The sequence below is a fragment of the Ceratotherium simum genome, chromosome 8 (genome assembly GCF_057802395.1).
Source record: "Ceratotherium simum simum isolate JZ-2026a chromosome 8, ASM5780239v1, whole genome shotgun sequence".
NCBI lineage: Eukaryota > Metazoa > Chordata > Mammalia > Perissodactyla > Rhinocerotidae > Ceratotherium > Ceratotherium simum.
In genome coordinates this window covers 42,354,276-42,372,844 of record NC_141907.1, presented here as the reverse complement: position 1 = coordinate 42,372,844, position 18,569 = coordinate 42,354,276, and the positions used below count along the sequence as shown (strand labels likewise).

Genomic DNA, 18,569 nt, shown 5'->3' with positions numbered 1-18,569 from the left:
CATTTTTTATGTATTAGTTTAATTTTATAATTTGATGGAAAAAGTTTTTTCCCTCCAATTCTCAAATATTTTCTCAGTTTAGAAGTTTCTAGTTCAAGGAGATAAACATTTTCTATGCTTACAGAGAAAATTATTAGAAGCATTGTTCTGTAGTAGAAATTGCCCTGGGCTTGGGTTCAAGAGGGTAAGGCTCTAGCCTAGATTCTACATTTTAATTAGCCGTGAGACCCAGGTTACTTGCCTCTTATGCATCAGTTTCTTCATCTGTAAAATGAAGTGTTTGCACTAAATGATAGTTGTGGTCCTTTCTAGCTCTCAAATTCTGGGATTCTACTGTTGTGGTATTAGGAAGTAATTTTTTCTCTTTAATTTCTGAATTCTTTACAATATACTTAATATATATTTAAACATACTTCAAAGATCTTCAAAAATATACTTTAAAATATACTTTAAAACTAGTAAAATTATCTTGAAATCTAGACATGTCATTTGCCCATATATTTCCTCAGTCTGACTTAAAAATAAAAACAAAACCCCTTTAATCATCTGTTTTTTCTTCAGATTTAATTTTTTCTATTGAAAAATATAAAGATTATTAAAAAATTGGGAAGTAGTACTTCCCAGTGAAGCAGAAAATAAACCATCTATAATCACCAAGAGGCAAAGGTCATTTAATATTTTGGTGTTTGCTCCATTCAGTTTATCATTACCATACATACCATTTAATATTTGGTATTTTGTTCCTAGTCCTTATTAAAAAATTTTTTTCTAGAAATCTTTTATTTAGTTTAAAATAGTAATACAATAGTCCCCCTTATCCTTGGGGGATACATTCCAAGACCCCAGTGGATGCCTGAAACTACAGATAGTACTGAACCCTATATGTACTATGTTTTTTCCTATACATACATACCTATGATCAAATTTAATTTATGAATTAGGCACAATAAGAGATTAACAGCAAAAACTAATAGTAAAATTGAACAGTTATAACAGTATACTGTAATAAAAGTTACTGTAGATCTTAGTAACCTCAGCATACAATTTTTCTTCCTTCCTTGAACTTAATATTGAGAACTTTTACCTTTTCACTCAAAGGAAGCGCTTTGCGGCTTCTCTTGGGTATATCCTAATTGCCAGCATCATTACTCTTGTGCTTTGGGGCCATTATTAAGTAAAATAAGGGTTACTTGAACACAAGCACTGTGATACCATGACAGAGGATCTGATAACCGAGTTGTCTACTAAGTGGCTAACAAGTGGGTAGCGTATGCAGCATGGATGCATTGGACAAAGATGATTCATGTCATGGGTGGGATAGAGTGGGATGGCACGAAACTTCATTATGCTACTCAGAATGGTGTGCAACTTAAAACTTAGGAATTGTTTATTTCTGAAATTTTCCACTTAATATTTTTGGACCACAGTTGACCACAAGTAACTGAAACCATGGAAAGCAGAACTGCGGATAAGGGGGGGCTACTATATATGTTATTATAGAAATTTTGGAAAATGTGAAAATATAAAAAATGAAATAGCACCCAAAATCTTCTTGCCTAGCATTAACCACTATTAATATTTTGATGGATTAACTTTTTCTATTTTTCTCTGTATGTAAATATTTTTATTAAAAGAATTGAGACTATACTTATATTTTGTATTTTACATATTTAATACATTGGGAACATTTGTCAATATCATTATGGATTCTTAAAAAGTATAGAATATTAGCTTCTATTGTATTTCAAAGAACAGAACCAGCCAGGGGTCTTTAAGCCAGTGGACGTTTATTGTAAGAATGCACCGAGACTAAGGAAGACAGGAAGCTTTCCCTTTGTACAGCCAGGCTTCAAAGAGACTGGAATGTTATTGTTTTGGATATAGTGGGGCTCAGGTGATGGAGTTGTCATTTTCCTCAGCAGCATGTGTCCTTTGCTCCCTGGTCTAGTGGTCTGTCACGGGGACTTACCTACTTTCAGTTCTAGTTTCTGCTGTTGCAACGTGAACTGGTAGACCACTTTTTTCCTCTGTCTCATAGTTTCTGCTTACTACTGGCTTCAGCTTGTTCTTGGCTTCTAGTTATTCATAGTTTCATTGTATCTTTGCTTCAGTTTAAGCTTCATGTTACCAACTATTGTCTCTTATTCAGATACCCGAAGAAAGAGGATCAGATTGAGTTAGTTAATGTTCAAGTTGGGTAGGACTGTTGGGCTCTGCCATCCCTTATGTTGCTAGCCAGCCTAGGGATTAGCTGTTCTTAAAACAGATGCCTGTTTGTGGTCTAATTTGCCAGAGCGTAAAGAGCTCCTAGTCAGGCACTCAGAGTAACAGGCTACTCTCTATCTAGTACTCATGGTTTTGAGCTGTGTAGTATCTTTTCAAATTGATGTATTATAATTAATATAATTGTAGGATGTTTGTATTGTTTTAAAATTTTCACTGTTAAAATAACACTGTAACTGAGAAGCAAGGAAAATAAACACAGAACAAAACAAATTGAAGCAGTCAGATTCTTGCAGTTCTGTATTTAAAAGGCAAAATTCACCATGAATTCAAAACATATTTTAATTCAAAGTAACAATGAATTAGTGAATTCTAAGAGACATTAATATGAGGAGATACAAGGAACATAGAAGAATTAAAAATGGAAGTATAAAGGACTGGGGATTAAATGGACTTGAACTAGAGAAAAGGTTGAAATGCATTCAGGAAAACTATTGATTAGTGAACCTAAAACTCCCTGTTTACTTATGATAAAATACCTAGTTAATACCAAATAAAAGATTCAAATAGGAAAAAAAAATTTATGGGGCCAGCCCGGTGGCGCAAGCAGTTAAGTGCGCGCGCTCCACTGCGGCAGCCCGGGGTTCGCTGGTTCGGATTCTGGGCGCGCACCGACACACGGCTTGGCAAGCCATGCTGTGGCGGCGTCCCATATAAAGTAGAGGAAGATGGCCACGGATGCTAGCCCAGGGCCGGTCTTCCTCAGCAAAGAAAAAAGAGGAGGATTGGCAGATGTTAGCACAGGGCTGATCTTTCTCACAAAAAAAAAAAAAGAAAAAGAAAAAAAATTTATGATGATGATATTATATATTATAAAATACTTTAAAGTATTTACTTAGCAACTACTATACATCTACTGAAAAATAGCTTGTATTTTAAGAAACAACAAATGAAACAAAATGTCTTTAATACTTCACCAAAATAACATTGCAGAATACTTGATTATTCATTACCATATCTGTACACTGTAACTCTTTTCTTCTCATACATTTCTAGAAGTGAAATTACTGGGTCAAAGGGTGTGAATATTTTTTTAAGACTCTTTACATACTATCGAATTGTACTCTTGAAGCTTCTGTCATTATTTAAGTTTTTCTTCACAGTTGAGATCATGGTATATGTATAGTTTTGTGTTTTCTTTTTTACTTAACCATATATTATATATTCTTTCCATGTTACTAGTTTGCAAACTTCATTTTTAATAGTTGTTTAATATTCTGTTATATTGAGATACTGTAATTTACTTAGCATTCCCATAATGCTATTTTGTTTTTCTTTATAGTGAATAAAGTTTCAGGGAACTTGTTTATGTGTATATTTTTATTCACATTTCAGATTTTTTTTTGTTTTTTTGGTGAGAAAGATTCACCCTGAGCTAACATCTGCCACCAATCTTCCTCTTTTTTTGCTTGAGGAAGATTTGCCCTAAGCTAACATCTGTGCCAGTCTTTCTCTATTTTGTATGTGGGTCGCTGCCTCAGCATGGCTGATGAGTGGTGTAGGTCTGTGCCTGGGATCTGAACCCGTGAACCCAGGCCACTGAAGCGGAGTGCACCAAACTCAACCACTACGCCATGGCACCGGCCCCCAGATTATTTTTTAGGCTAGATTCCTAAAAGAGAAGTTACTGTGATGAAAGTATAAATATTTTTAATGCCAAGTTGATTTCTGAAATGGTTATAATAATGTATAGTTCCACTGACAGTGCTTGATATTTTCCACCTTAAGACCTTCTTGCCAACATAAAATATTTTTTTAGTTTTATTTATTAGTCTTGTACATAACTGAATTAAGATGCCACCCACCTTGAATCATATCTTTTGAAATTATTAAGTGCTACTCCCAGCTTTTTGGGTTAATAGAATGTTAGGTTATTAGGTTTGAAGGGAGTCCAGCTTCCTACCCATTGCTCTTCTTTCAAGCATATCAAATTATCATTTTATAAGATGAAATGTAACCTTTCTGAAACTGTCCAAGGTCAACTGTACTTTGACTTAGAATAAATTATTTTTACCATATTTAAAAACTTGAAACTTGAAGCAGCATAATGGATAAAAGGAGTAATTTTTAGTGCTGTCAAGTGAAGCTGAAACATATATCTCCTTTTCATTGCTAACAAACTTCACCTCACGCCAAACTTAAAAAATAAAGCTGAAAACCAGAACTGAGGTAATATCAAAACCAACTTATGTCACATCAAAACCATTAACAGTGGTGGGCCGGCCCCGTGGCTTAGCGGTTAAGTGCGCACTCTCCGCTGCTGGTGGCCCGGGTTCGGATCCTGGGCGCGCACCAACGCACCGCTTCTCCGGCCATGCTGAGGCCGCGTCCCACATACAGCAACTAGAAGGATGTACAGCTGTGACATACAGCTATCTACTGGGGCTTTGGGGGGGGGCGGACAGAATGAGTGTCCTTAGTTTTCATTAAAAAAAAAAAAAAACCATTAACAGTGGTATTTTGCAGTTATATTAACAAACATGAAGTGCGACTTTTCTTATCCATTTAATAAAATAAGATGGTCTTGTTAAAACTTTATCTGACAGTCTTTGGTTGGCCTAGAATTTAAAAAAAAAAAAAAAGACTTTGGCAGAAATGAAAGGCATAGCAAAGGAGGTTTTTGCTGTAGACTATGCCAAAGAAGACATTCCTCATTCTGATACTCAAGCTCTTTGCTAGGAGTAAACATGCTATATGAAGGAGGACTTGCTGAAAGGAGTTTTCAACTACTCTGTTGAGAGCAGTCTCATCCATAGAGAAAGGTGGATTAAAACCTGGATTGTAGTAGTTTGAATAATGGATAGGAGGTGAGATAAAGATAGTGAATGTAGAGTACTCTTTCAAGACATTGGATGAGGAAGGAAAAGAGATGGATGCCATCATACATTAAAGGAGAAGAAAATAGGAGTTCAGATTCTCAGGCTGGGTAGACTTAAGATTTGTAGACTGTATGTAAAGAGCCAGAAGAGCAGGAGAAATACAGTGGATTGCAGAGGAGATTGGAGGAGATGCAACCAGGAGCAAATGGTTAGCTTTGGGAAGCTTGCCTCCATTGAGAAAGATGGTAAAGATACTGAAGACATAGGTGATATAAAAATGAAAGGGAGAGAAGGCAAAGCAGCTTATGTTCAATGGTCTTTTTTCTCTGGTTGGAGTTAAGGAATATGGTTATCTGCAAAAAATGTGGGTTGTGAGGAAAAGGTTGAGCAGAGAGAGAGGAGCAACAACTTTGAAGTATGGAAAAGGGAGCTGATTAGGAATGAATAAAATTTACTGTAATATTAATCTAATTGAAGTTAGAAATAATGTATTTATAATAGTTATGTGATTTTTCTGTTGTAACTCCAGGCAGTGGGAATTGAAGTGAAGAAGGTAAGTATTTCAATTGAATTGGATTGACAAGAGACACTCTAGAGATGCAAAAAATAAAAGGTGTTTGTTGGAGTATGGTCACAATGATTGACAGTGTAGATCTGGCACATAAGGAAGGAAGTGGAGTCATAGGGAGCTGATATGGAGTGGAAAAGCAAGGAGTGAGTGGTAAGCAGTAGGTAACAACCAGAGACGAAAAAACAAATTTGGTGAGAGTGGGAGAAATGAAATGATTGATGATAGTAGTAAGAGGAGAATTCTACAGTTCAAAATTTCAGAGGTGATACAATTCCAAGTGATAACACTATCCAGACTGTTTCACAGTGAGTGGGTTGCTGAATTAAATAGAGGTGAATTTCCTCAGAATAGATGAGGTCAGTTAACCAGTTAGGTTCTGGTGCTGAATATTGAACTAATTGGGACAAAGACAAGAGTCATGGTGGAGAGAAAAACTGTGACATGGATGTCTCTGCCCTTAGAGAGTGTGAAGGTGTGCTGACAAGAGTTAACATAGCAAGCTTGAGATTGCTATCCTTAGAAAGCCTTGCTTGCGGTGTTGGCTCTTGGCTGGTGTCTGGGAACTTGGACTTTGGAGGGTTCCCAGTATTCTCAGAATTGATAAGAATGGCTCACTGTGCCTAAACTGTTTGTGCAAACAATGTTGTTTATACTGAATACCTGCTTTCCCCCTGAGAGTCTGGTACATGCTACGTAGAGGGTGCCTGCATGATCAGTCCTTGATAAAAGCCTTGGGCACTGAATCTCTAATGAGCTTTCCTGGCAGACATTGTATACATGTTCTCAAAACTAGTTGTTGGAGGAATTAAGCACATCCTGTATGTCTTCACTGAGAAGAACTCTTGCAAGCTTGCTCCTGCTTTCTTCTTTCCTTCCCCTGTGTGCCTTTTCCCTTTGCTGATTCTACTTTGTATCCTTTTGCTGTCGTAAGTCTAGTGAGTACAACTATATGATGAGTGCTGAGAGTCCTCCCAGTCAATCATCGAACCTGAAGGTGGTCTTGTGGACCCCCAATATGGAAGGAGTGACCTGGAAGGCTGAAAATGATGGTTGGGAGTTGGAACAATGTGGTATAACCAGAAATCATGGGCATCAGGGGAAGAGAGAAGGATGGTATGGAAGTTTGCAATGAAGAGCTGGTGGAATGTAGACATTTCTTCTGGTTTGGAAATTGATTATTTATTCAGAAAATATTTATTGAGTATTTATTTATCAGACATTGGGCCAGACATTTGGGGTATAAACATAATTAAGATACCATACCTACCTATAAACAACTCATTATTTATCAGGTAGGGAGTTAGGTTTGTAGACATAATTATAATAAGATATGATAAGGATTGTACAAGAGAGAATGTAGTCGAGTATTATGGGAATATGGAAGATGAAGTCTAGAAGGTGGACTCCAGGTAATGAGCTATAATTGAGGCTTTCTATGCAAAGAGTGTCATTTCAACAGGATTTTTGGTTAAAGTGAAGAAAAAAAATTTTTTTAAAGAGAACACATAAGGAGGTATCCAGGTAGCACATCCACAGATTAGGGGTTCCAAAGTTAAATATTAAAAGGAGTTTGGAAGAGGAAGAATCTCTGAGGAAAGGGAGATTCTGAATTGGAAGAGGAGAGGGCAGGGTAACAGATTGGAGTAGTTACACTTTGAGTTATGGCTATAGATTGTAGGAACGAGGTGACAGTGAAATGGAAGTATGTGAGAGATGAGTAAAACAAGCCTGTTTCAAGATTCCGTTTAGATTTAGGTGTAAAGTTGTAGTTCCTCTGCAAAGCTTTACCAGGTATATTACATGAACTTTCAAAATTATCTCAATTGTATAAAAGTAAACATTGGCCTTGTACATGCTTTCTTCAAAAAAAATTTTTTTTAAAGCTGTGTAAGCCTTCTATTGTAGGACCTTGTGATCATGAAGTCTTATATATAAGATGCTTAATAGTTGTGATTTGAATGAATTCTATTTTCTCCAAGTACTAGTAGACTTGTAACCTTGTAATAGGTAAAATAGGTTAAGTTTAATGGGTTTTATCTTGTTATATTGGCCATTCTTTGAAAATAGTTTAAATGTTTTATTAATTCTAAAGCCATGAGTATTTTAATCATTATTCAAGAAAAGGTCCCTTTGGTAATAGGAATAGATATAGATAAAGCACATGTCTACATTTTCTTTCTTTAATGGACTGACAATTAATAAGCATTCAATGGCAAATAAGACAGTTGTTGGTAGCACTCTGCCAATCCCCATTTTCTTTTTTATTTCTTCTCTCTCCCTTTTCTTCTACTTTCCCTTCCCCACCCTTCACTACATTTTCCCTTCTCCTGTTTTTATTGCCTTTGTATACCAAGGACACCTATTAAGATTCACAGCCATTGCTTATCTCCACCAGTAACATTCAAAGCTAGAAAAAAAGCCATCTACGAAAATAATGTGCTTTGCAGTTAGTTAAGATGTAGCTCAAATTAAATAAACCATTTTTTCTTTTGTTTATATAGTGCTGGTTAGTTAAATTCAGCCTCTTGTTATTTTTTAAAAATAAAGCAAGACTGTCACTTCAAGGAAAACAACTGATAGCGTCTGTTGTCAATAATAAAATTCCAGTTTTCATATGAAAATCAGAATTTGGAAAACTTGTATCTGCCACTGTGAGCTTGAAAGCTCTCCCATACTTAGGCCTTTTTGATGAGATTGGTGGGCATATTAATGAATGTGATGATTCTGATATCATACAATGAAGTGTGTCAACATTTGGGAGAGCTGCATAACTCAATCTAGCAATATTTTGCAAGGGACAAATGTATGAAGTTACAAAATCAGGTATGGGTAAAAAAAAACTCCATTCGAAATGCAGGATATACCAGTGGATTTTAATTTAACAGAGTATTAAAAGTTCATTGATATAGTTTCAGTTTCCTACTTTGTAAAAAACTCTTAAGACACTACCACTTGTTCAAGTTTTGGAAAAGTATCAAAGAAGAGTATACACAATTTTCCAACTACATATCTGGGGAGGCCCAATGTTTTTCATAAACATCAACCAGAAGAGCATATCACAACAGATTGAATGCAAAAAGAGATGTGAGGATCCAGCTGTCTTCCACTGTCAGACATGAGATGTGAAAATGTAAAACAATACTTTCCTCACTAAAGTTTTTTGTTTTGAAAAATAGTTATTTCTCATAAAAATGTTATTTTTGTTAGCATATAATGAATAAAATTTTATTCATAAAATAAAGTTTATGAATAAAGTTTTAAAATGTTTTAGATGTCTCAGTTCTAATGTCTAATCCAAAATATTGATAAATATAAGCCACATAAACTTAAGCTCATTGAGGCCCTCAAGAATTTAATAGAGCAAAGAGGTCCTGACACAAAACGTTTGAACACCCCTGTAGTGGAGTAATATATTCCAAATGGAGATGAAGAAGGGGTGCCTGATTATCAAGGCTCATTCTGTCTGAATATTAAATTCAAGACATTGAATATTAAATGTCTTGTTTAAAGATTTTTAAAGGGAAAGCAAATTGCAGTTGGGGTTTTCTTTTGTGGGCTGGGAGACTCCAAGGCCTTCAAGAGCAGCATCTTCTTGACACTCCTTCCAGGTATTCCTGTTCAGTGGGAGGGAAACACAAGCAAGGGGGAATGGAAAAATCATCAGCACCAAGTTAATGGCTGGTGGAAAAGCTAAGCACTCGGCATCTAGTGTGAATCATGTCACTGGGTAATCTTTCTTGGGACATTCTTTTAGGGGTGAGATAAAGAAAGAGAAAGGATTACTATCTGTTCCTAAGATACAACTTAACAAAAAGTATGACTGAAGAGGAACTGAGTGCATAAAGAATATCCTTGGAACTACCAGTTCTTACTCAGAAGAATAACTGACTACTAGCGTGACGTAAAAGGAGCCCTGACCTGCAGGAATAGCAGGGCAATTAGCTCGTGGTGCTCCCTGGTCAAAGCATCAGCACTCAGCTACTCAGTCAATGAGGAACTATCCAGGCTCTGGAAAGAGAGGAAATTCGGGTTGAAACTCAGACTGGACTGTTCACTCCAACTTAGCTTATTACCTGGCAAGCTATAGGTATTTGACAAAATAATTTAATCCGTTTTAAAAGTTTAGTGGCTGGGGATGGAAGGGAAAGACATTTCTCTTTAGGAGACTTGGGAATATCTGGTTGTTGCTTTTCTAACATATCTCAAAGACCAGTTGGAAGGAGATGGTTAATTGCAACAATAAACATGGTTGAAATGGAAACTATTGATTGAAGGAGAAAACCTTCAGACCAAGGGAGATAACACAAGAGATGGAAATTTATAATTTAGAAGATCGAATACTCAATAAACCGTTGTTGCATGGCATGCATCTTCCCTAAGGGAAGTAGATGAAAAGGAAGTACTTTGTCTAGAGACCTCACTGAGAGCTATCAGCAAGCATTTCACACCCTCTTCCTCTGCAAGGACCTTTAAGGTTGGAGGTGAGTTATCTGTAGGGGTTTTTTCAAGTAGAACTGCATTGCTCTGAGGCCCTCACATAGACAGAAAATAGGTTTAGCTCAGAGTCTTCCAATCTTAAAAAGAGAATGGCATTAATGCCAGAATTATATTAAACAGTAATGGTTGCTATATTGTGTTTAGTGTGAAAAGAACTTGGGCTTGGAGCTAGGTAGTTGTAATTTTTTTGTGTGTGTGAGGAAGATCAGCCCTGAGCTAACGTCCATGCCAATCCTCCTCTTTTTGCTGAGGAGGACTGGCTCTGAGCTAACATCTATTGCCAATTCTCCTCCTTTTTTTTTCCCCAAAGCCCCAGTAGATAGTTGTATGTCATAGTTGCACATTCTTCTAGTTGCCGTATGCAGGTTGAGGCCTCAGTATGGCTGGAGAAGCGGTGCCTGGGTGCACGCTTGGGATCCGAACGCGGGCCGCCAACAGCGGAGCGCACGCACATAACTGCTAAGCCACAGGGCCGGCCCTGGTAGTTGTAATCTTTTTCATAAATAGTATCTATTGTTATAAAGACAGATTAATGTTATTTCAGTGCTGTTATTAAATAATGTATGAAAGTACTTAAGATGATGATACAGTGGTCTCAGATGCCACTATCCACATGTAGGGAAGTCTAGAGTCATGATGCAAACCACAATCTGACCTACAGAAGCGTTTTGTTTGACAGATACAGTATTTTAAAGGTGGGAAATTTTGCATAGATATCTGATTTTCCAGCTCCTCTTAGAAAATCATACCATCTGTTGAACGTGGGTCTGCATTCTAGTGTGACAGTAATCAACTGGATCTGACCCGTGACAACACACACACACACACACACACACTCCCTCCCTCCCTCTCTCCCTCCCTCCCTTCCTCTCTCCCTCCCTCTTTCCACTTAGCCAGTCTCCACCACTACTTATTGCCTTCACACCGCCCACCTTATTTGATTTCCCTGTCTAGCTCTACTGATGGTTGAGTTAGAAACACCTGACCTGGCCAGGTGTTTCATACAGAATATCTCAGGGGATCCCTCTTAGCAGTGCCAGCTACCTCAAGTGCAGTATTGTGTATTTAAGGGTTGCTAAGAGAGTGAATCTTAAGGGTTCTCACTACAGGAAAAAAATTTTAGTGAGGTGATGGATGTTAATGAAACTTACTGTGGTAATCGTTTTGCAATATATACATGTATCAAATCATGTGGTACCCCTTAAATTAATACAATGTTATATGTCAATTATATCTTAATAAAACTAGAAAAAAATTTTTGGCTCCAGGATCCAACAAAAGTCATGTTTAAGTAGCTCAATTTTTATTTCCAGGGTGCAATCTGCCATTACCAATGTGTCTTGGGGTGTTTTATTCTTTCCTAATAACTTGTGCGGAGAAATAGTCAAGTATGCAATCAATCCTCATGATCTTTGCAAACATTTAAAAGCTTAAAGATACTAAAATGCACTACCTTGGTTCCATTTCTTTGGAGGTATGTATACCAAATATCTTTTAGTACCTGAAAGTTTAAGTAGCCAGGCCAGCTGTCACATTGTTCCTGGTGTTGTTAGTGTTCTCTGGCTGTAATAGCAGTGTAGATATGCTGATTTCAGAAAATGCTAAGAAATCAATTTGCATTCTTAGACATGTTACTGCTTTGAGTGTTAATAAATGCTCTTGACCTAAATAGTAATCAATAGCAGAGATTTTAGTTTTCTGTTACTTAGTTGAAAGAATCTTAGTACTTTTTGGACAATGTGTCCAAAATTGGACATTAATATTTGGCTGACAAAGATAGCCCCAAAGAAGTCATTTCTTTCTGTGTTCTCAGCCTCTTATACAAAAGTTTTGATTCAGCTGCTCAAGTTTCTTGTTACATTTCTTAAATTGCTGATTACAATGTTTTTGTGTCTCAAGCTTCCATTGTTACTCTGTATGTTAAGTTGTACTCTCTTTACTTGACCTTTGGTTAAGGTAAATGGTCTATTTTTTGCAACAGTGACATGTAATAACATATTTTTCTTCTTTTTTTAAAAACAGATTTGGATTGAGCAACAAATTTGAATCAGAATTCCCTTCTTCATTAACTGGAAAAGTGAGTGTCTGTCAATTTGTTAGGTACTATATATGCCTCAAAACTAAAATCTTCCTAACAAATTAGAAAAAAATGTATGCTAATGAGACATGTTTATTGACATTAATATTGCAGTATTGTTATTTCTTAAAATTTTTCTTTAGGTAGCTCCTGAAGAATTTAAAGCCAGCATCAACAGAGTTAACAGTTGTCTTAAGAAGAACCTTCCTGTTAATGTCCGTTGGCTACTTTGTGGCTGCCTTTGTTGCTGCTGCACTTTAGGTTGCAGTATGTGGCCAGTTATTTGCCTCAGTAAAAGAGTAAGTTGAATTATATATTTTAATTTAAATTTAGAAGTAGACAAGCAAGTCTTGCATTTATCTAGTTTTTATTTTTTGTATTGATTGAGTCACACCATTCTGAATAGTATACAAAAATAATCTGATCCAGTAGAGGAGTAATTAAGTAAATTTTGGTATGTCCACATGCTGTTATATTAAATAGTCATCTAAAAATTATATTTATAATTTTTATGACAGGAAATTACTTAAGAGAATAGTGGAATATAGTAGCATTCTCTATATATACATCGATGGTGGTATAGTATAGTGATCGAAAATGCTGGTTTTGGGTCTACCATTTATCTCTGACCTTAGGCACATTTCCTCACCTCTTTACACTCTAGTTGACATATCTGTAAAACAGCAATATTAGCCTACTTACTGGAATAGGATTGTTGTAAGGATAATATGACACAGTGTTTGTAAAGCTGTTAGCTAACTAGCTCAAACTAATAAATTTTTTTTTTAATTTTTTGTTTATTGCAGTAACATTAGTTTATAACATTGTAAAAATTTCAGGTGTACATCATTATACTTCTATTTCTGCATAGATTACATCATGTTCACCACCAAAATACTAATTACAACCCATCACCACACGCATGTGCCGAATTATCCCTTTCACCCTCCTCCCTCCCCCCTTCCCCTCTGGTAACCACCAATCCAATCTCTGTCCCTATGTGTTTGTTTATTGTTGTTATTATCTACTACTTAATGAAGGAAATCATACGGTATTTGGCCTTCTCCCTCTGACTTATTTCACTTTGCATTATACCCTCAATGACCACCCACGTTGTCACAAATGGCTGGATTTCATCGTTTCTTATGGCTGAGTAGTATTCCATTGTGCATATATACCACATCTTCTTTATCCATTCGTCCCTTGATGGGCACTTAGGTTGCTTCCAAGTCTTGGCTATTGTGAATAATGCTGCAATGAACACAGGGGTGCATGTACCTTTACAAATTGGTGTTTTCAAGTTCTTTGGATAAATACCCAGCAGTGGAATAGCTGGATCATATGGTAGTTCTATCCTTGATTTTTTGAGGAATCTCCATACTGTTTTCCATAGTGGCTGCACCAGTTTGCACTCCCACCAGCAGTGTATGAGAGTTCCCTTCCCTCCACATCCTCTCCAACACATGTTGTTTCCTTTCTTGTTAATTATAGCCATTCTGATGGGCGTGAGGTGATATCTCATTGTAGTTTTGATTTGCATTTCCCTGATAGTTAGTGATTTTGAACATCTTTTCATGTGTCTGTTGGCCATCTGTATATCTTCTTTGGAGAAATGTCTGTTCAGGTCTTTTGCCCATTTTTTAATTGGGTTGTTAGTTTTTTTGTTGTTGAAATGCATGAGTTCTTTATATATTTTGGAGATTAAGCCCTTATCAGATGTATGGTTTGCAAATATCTTCTCCCAATTGTTAGGTTGTCTTTTCGTTTTGTTGATGGTTTCCTTTGCTGTGCAGAAGCTTTTCAGTTTGATGTAGTCCCATTTGTTTATTTTTTCTATTGTTTCTCTTGCCCGGGCAGACATGGTGTTTGAAAAGATGTTGCTAAGACCGATGTCAAAGAGCGTACTGCCTATGTTTTCTTCTAGAAGTTTCACAGTTTCAGGTCTTACATTCAAGTCTTTAATCCATTTGGAGTTAATTTTTGTGTATGGTGTAAGGTGAGGGTCTACTTTCATTTTTTTGCATGTGGCTATCCAGTTTTCCCAACACCATTTGTTGAAGAGACTTTCTTTTCCCCATTGTATGTTCTTGGCTCCTTTGTCAAAGATTAGCTGTCCGTAGATGTGTGGGTTTATTTCTGGGCTTTCGATTCTATTCCATTGATGTGTGTGTCTGTTTTTGTGCAAGTACCATGCTGTTTTGGTTACTATAGCTTTGTAGTATATTTTGAAATCAGGGAGTGTGATACCTCCAACTTTGTTCTTTTTTCTCAGGATTCCTTTAGCTATTCGGGGTCTTTTGTTGTTCCATATAAATTTTAGGATTCTTTGTTCTATTTCTGTGAAAAATGTTGTTGGAACGTTGATAGGGATTGCATTGAATCTATAGATGGCTTTAGGAAGTATGGACATCTTAACTATGTTAATTCTTCCAATCCAGGAGCACGGAATATCTTTCCATTTCTTTGTGTCTTCTTCAATTTCTTTCAGAAATGTTTTATAGTTTTCGGTGTACAGATCTTTCACCTCTTTGGTTAAGTTTATTCCTAGGTATTTTATTCTTTTTGTTGCAATTGTAAATGGGATGGTATTCTTAATTTCTCTTTCTGCTACTTCGTTGTTAGTGTACAGAAATGCAACTGATTTTTGTATGTTGATTTTGTATCCTGCAACTTTACCATATTCGTTTATTACTTCTAAAAGTTTTCTGGTGGATTCTTTAGGGTTTTCTATCTATAAAATCATGTCATCTGCAAATAGTGACAGTTTCACTTCTTCCTTTCCAATTTGGATCCCTTTTATTTCTTTCTCTTGTCTGATTGCTCTGGCTAGGACTTCCAGTACTATGTTAAATAGGAGTGGTGACAGTGGGCATCCTTGTCTGGTTCCTGTTCTTAGAGGGATAGCTTTCAGTTTTTCACCATTGAGGATGATATTAGCTGTGGGTTTCTCATATATGGTCTTTATTATGTTGAGGTACTTTCCTTCTGTACCCATTTTATTCAGAGCTTTTATCATAAATGGATGCTGTATCTTGTCAAATGCTTTCTCTGCATCTATTGAGATGATCGTGTGATTTTTATTCTTCATTTTATTAATGTGGTGTATCACGTTGATTGATTTGCAAATGTTAAACCATCCCTGCATACCTGGAATAAATCCCACTTGATCATGGTGTATAATCTTTTTAACATATTGTTGTATGCGATTTGCTAGTATTTTGTTGAGGATTTTCGCATCGATGTTCATCAGTGATATTGGCCTGTAATTTTCTTTTTTTGTGTTGTCCTTGTCTGGTTTTGGTATCAGGGTAATGTCAGCTTCGTAGAATGAGTTGGGAGCTTCCCCCCCTCCTCAAGTTTTTGGAAGGGTTTGAGAAGGACAGGTATTAAGTCTTCTTTGAATGTTTGGTAGAATTCACCAGGGAAGCCGTCTGGTCCTGGACTTTTATTTTTGGGGAGGTTTGTAATTACTGTTTCGATCTCCTTACTGGTGATTGGTCTATTCAAATTCTCTACTTCTTCTTGATCCAGTTTTGGATTGTTGTATGATTTTAAGAATTTATCCCTTTCTTCCAGATTGTCGAATTGGTTGGCATATAGCTTTTCATAGTATTCTCTTATAATCTTTTGTATTTCTGAGGTGTCTGTTGTAACCTCTCCTCTTTCATTTCTGATTTTACTTATTTGTGCTTTCTCTCTTTTTTTCTTGGTGAGTCTAGCTAAAGGTTTGTCTATTTTGTTGATCTTTTCAAAGAACCAGCTCTTGGTTTTATTAATTTTTTCTATTGTTTTTTTGGTCTCTATTTCATTTATTTCTGCTCTGATTTTTATTATTTCCCTTCTTCTACTGATTTTGGGCCTTGTTTGTTCTTCTTTTTCCAGTTCCTTTAGGTGCATTGTTAGATTGTTTATTTGAGATTTTTCTTGTTTGTTGAGATAGGCCTGTATTGCTATCAACTTCCCTCTTAGAACCGCTTTTGCTGTATCCCATAAATTCTGGCATGTCGTATTTTCATTTTCATTTGTCTCCAGGTATTTTTTGATTTCTACTTTGATTTCTTCATTAACCCAGTCATTGTTCAGTAGCATTTTGTTTAATCTCCACGTATTTGTGGCTTTTCTGATTTTCTTCCTATAGTTGATTTCTAGTTTCATACCGTTGTGGTCAGAAAAGATGCTTGGTATTATTTCAATCTTCTTAAATTTATGGAGACTTGTTTTGTGGCCTAATATGTGATCAATCCTGGAGAATGTTCCATGTGCATTTGAAAAGAAAGTGTATTCTTCGGTTTTTGGATGGAATGCTCTGTATATATCTACTAGGTCCATCTGTTCTAAGGTGTCGTTTAAGGCCAATGTTTCCTTATTGATCTTCTGTTTGGATGATCTATCCGTTGGTGTAAGTGGAGTGTTAAAGTCCCCTACTATTATTGTGTTACTGTCTATTTCTGTTTTTATGTCTGTTAATAATTGCTTTATATATTTAGGTGCACCTACATTGGGTGCATAGACATTTACAAGTGTTATATCCTCTTGTTGGATTGTTCCCTTGATCATTATGTAATGGCCTTCTTTGTCTCTTTTTACAGTTTTTGTTTTAAAGTCTATTTTGTCTGATATGAGTACTGCTACCCCAGCTTTCTTTTCATTGCCATTTACGTGGAGTATCTTTTTCCATCCCTTCACTTTCAGTTTGTGAGTGTCTTTAGGTCTGAAGTGTGTCTCTTGTATGCAGCATATATATGGGTCTTGTTTTTTTATCCAGTCAGCCACCCTGTGCCTTTTAATTGGAGCATTTAGTCCATTGACGTTTAAAGTAGCTATTGATAAGTATGTACTTACTGCCATTTTTTAACTTTTTTTTTTCTCAGTGTTTTAGTAGTCCTTCTCTGTTCCTTTCTTCTTCTATACAGAATTGATGGTCACTTTAGTTTGACCTCTGTCTGAAAGCTGTACTCTTTAACTCCCCTCCTCCCTCCTTTTATGTTTTTGATATCATATCTAACCTCTTTTTTGTGCATTTGTATCCATTACGTTCTTATGGAAATAGATAATTTTTCCTATTTGTGGTCTTCTCTTTTCCCCTTAAATCAGTCCCTTTAACATTTCTTGTAGCACTGGTTTCTTGGTGACAAACTCCTTTAATTTTGTCTTGTCTGGAAAAATTTTGATCTCTCCTTCCATTTTGAATGATAACCTTGCTCGGTAGAGTATTCTTGGCTGTAAGTTTTTTCCTTTTAGCACTTTAAATATATCCTGCCATTCTCTTCTAGCCTGTAAGGTTTCTGCTGAGAAGTCAGCTGATAGCCTTATGGGGTTTCCTTTGTATGTAACTTGACATTCTCTTGTGGCTTTTAGGATTCTCTCTTTAATTCTGGACCTTTTGATTATGATGTGTCTTGGTGTGGGCCTCTTTGGGTTTATCTTGTTTGGGGCTCTCTGTGCCTCCTGTACCTGGATGTCTGTTTCCTTCCTTAGGTTAGGGAAGTTTTCATCTATTATTTCTTGAAATAGATTCTCTGCCCCCTTGTCTCACTCTTCTCCTTCCAGGACACCTATAACACGGATGTTAGTACGCTTGATGTTGTCCCAGAGGTCCCTTAGACTGTCCTCACTCTTTTTAATTCTTTTCTCTTTTACCTGTTCACCTTGGGTAATTTCTTCTAGTCTTTCCTCCAGCTCACAGATCCGTTCTTCTGTATCCTCTACTCTGCTTTTGAGTCCCTCTAATGAATTTTTCATTTCCAGTATTGTATTCTTCATTTCTGATTGGTTTTTTGTTATATCTTCCATTTCTTTGTTGACATTCTCACTGAGTTCATCTATTCTTCTCCCCAGATCAGTGAGCATCCTTAACACTCTTTGTTTGAACTCTCTGTCAGGTAGGTTGCTCATTTCTGTTTCACTTAGTTCCTTTTCTGGGGTTTTGTCCTATTCTGTTACTTGGAGTGTATTCTTTTGCCTCCTCATTTTGCCTCTTTCCCTGTGCTTGTGTCTATGTATTAGGTAGGTCAGCTGTGTCTCCTGCTCTTGGATAGGTGACCTTATGTAAGTGATGCCTTAGGAGGCTTCCAGTGTGCTTCCCTCAGTTCTCAATGTTCCAGGGGTCACCTCTATGTGGGCTACATGTGTCCTTCTGTTGTGGCCTGTTTGCTCTCCCTGTAGGCACCCAGGGAGGCCGACTTATGCTCCTGGCCAGCTGTTTAATGCTCAGCTGCTTGTAGTTGTTGTAGGCCCTTCAGTCTCTTTATCAGGTGTGGGGAGCCCCAGCACAGTTGGCTGCAAGTTCTAATACCACATTTGTGTTGCAGTATTTCTCCTA

The 18,569-nt window shown here is 36.6% G+C and overlaps 1 protein-coding gene across 1 annotated transcript in view; it reads left to right on the top strand.

The window, feature by feature from the left end:
* The window catches only part of CHIC2 (cysteine rich hydrophobic domain 2), a 62,165-nt gene that overhangs the window by 11,769 nt on the left and 31,827 nt on the right, over positions 1 to 18,569 (top strand). The window contains exons 2-3 of the mRNA XM_004419068.3: positions 12,193 to 12,247; positions 12,391 to 12,546. Of these exons, the coding sequence (XP_004419125.1) occupies positions 12,193 to 12,247; positions 12,391 to 12,546 (211 nt within the window). The remainder of the gene's footprint in view (positions 1 to 12,192; positions 12,248 to 12,390; positions 12,547 to 18,569) is intronic.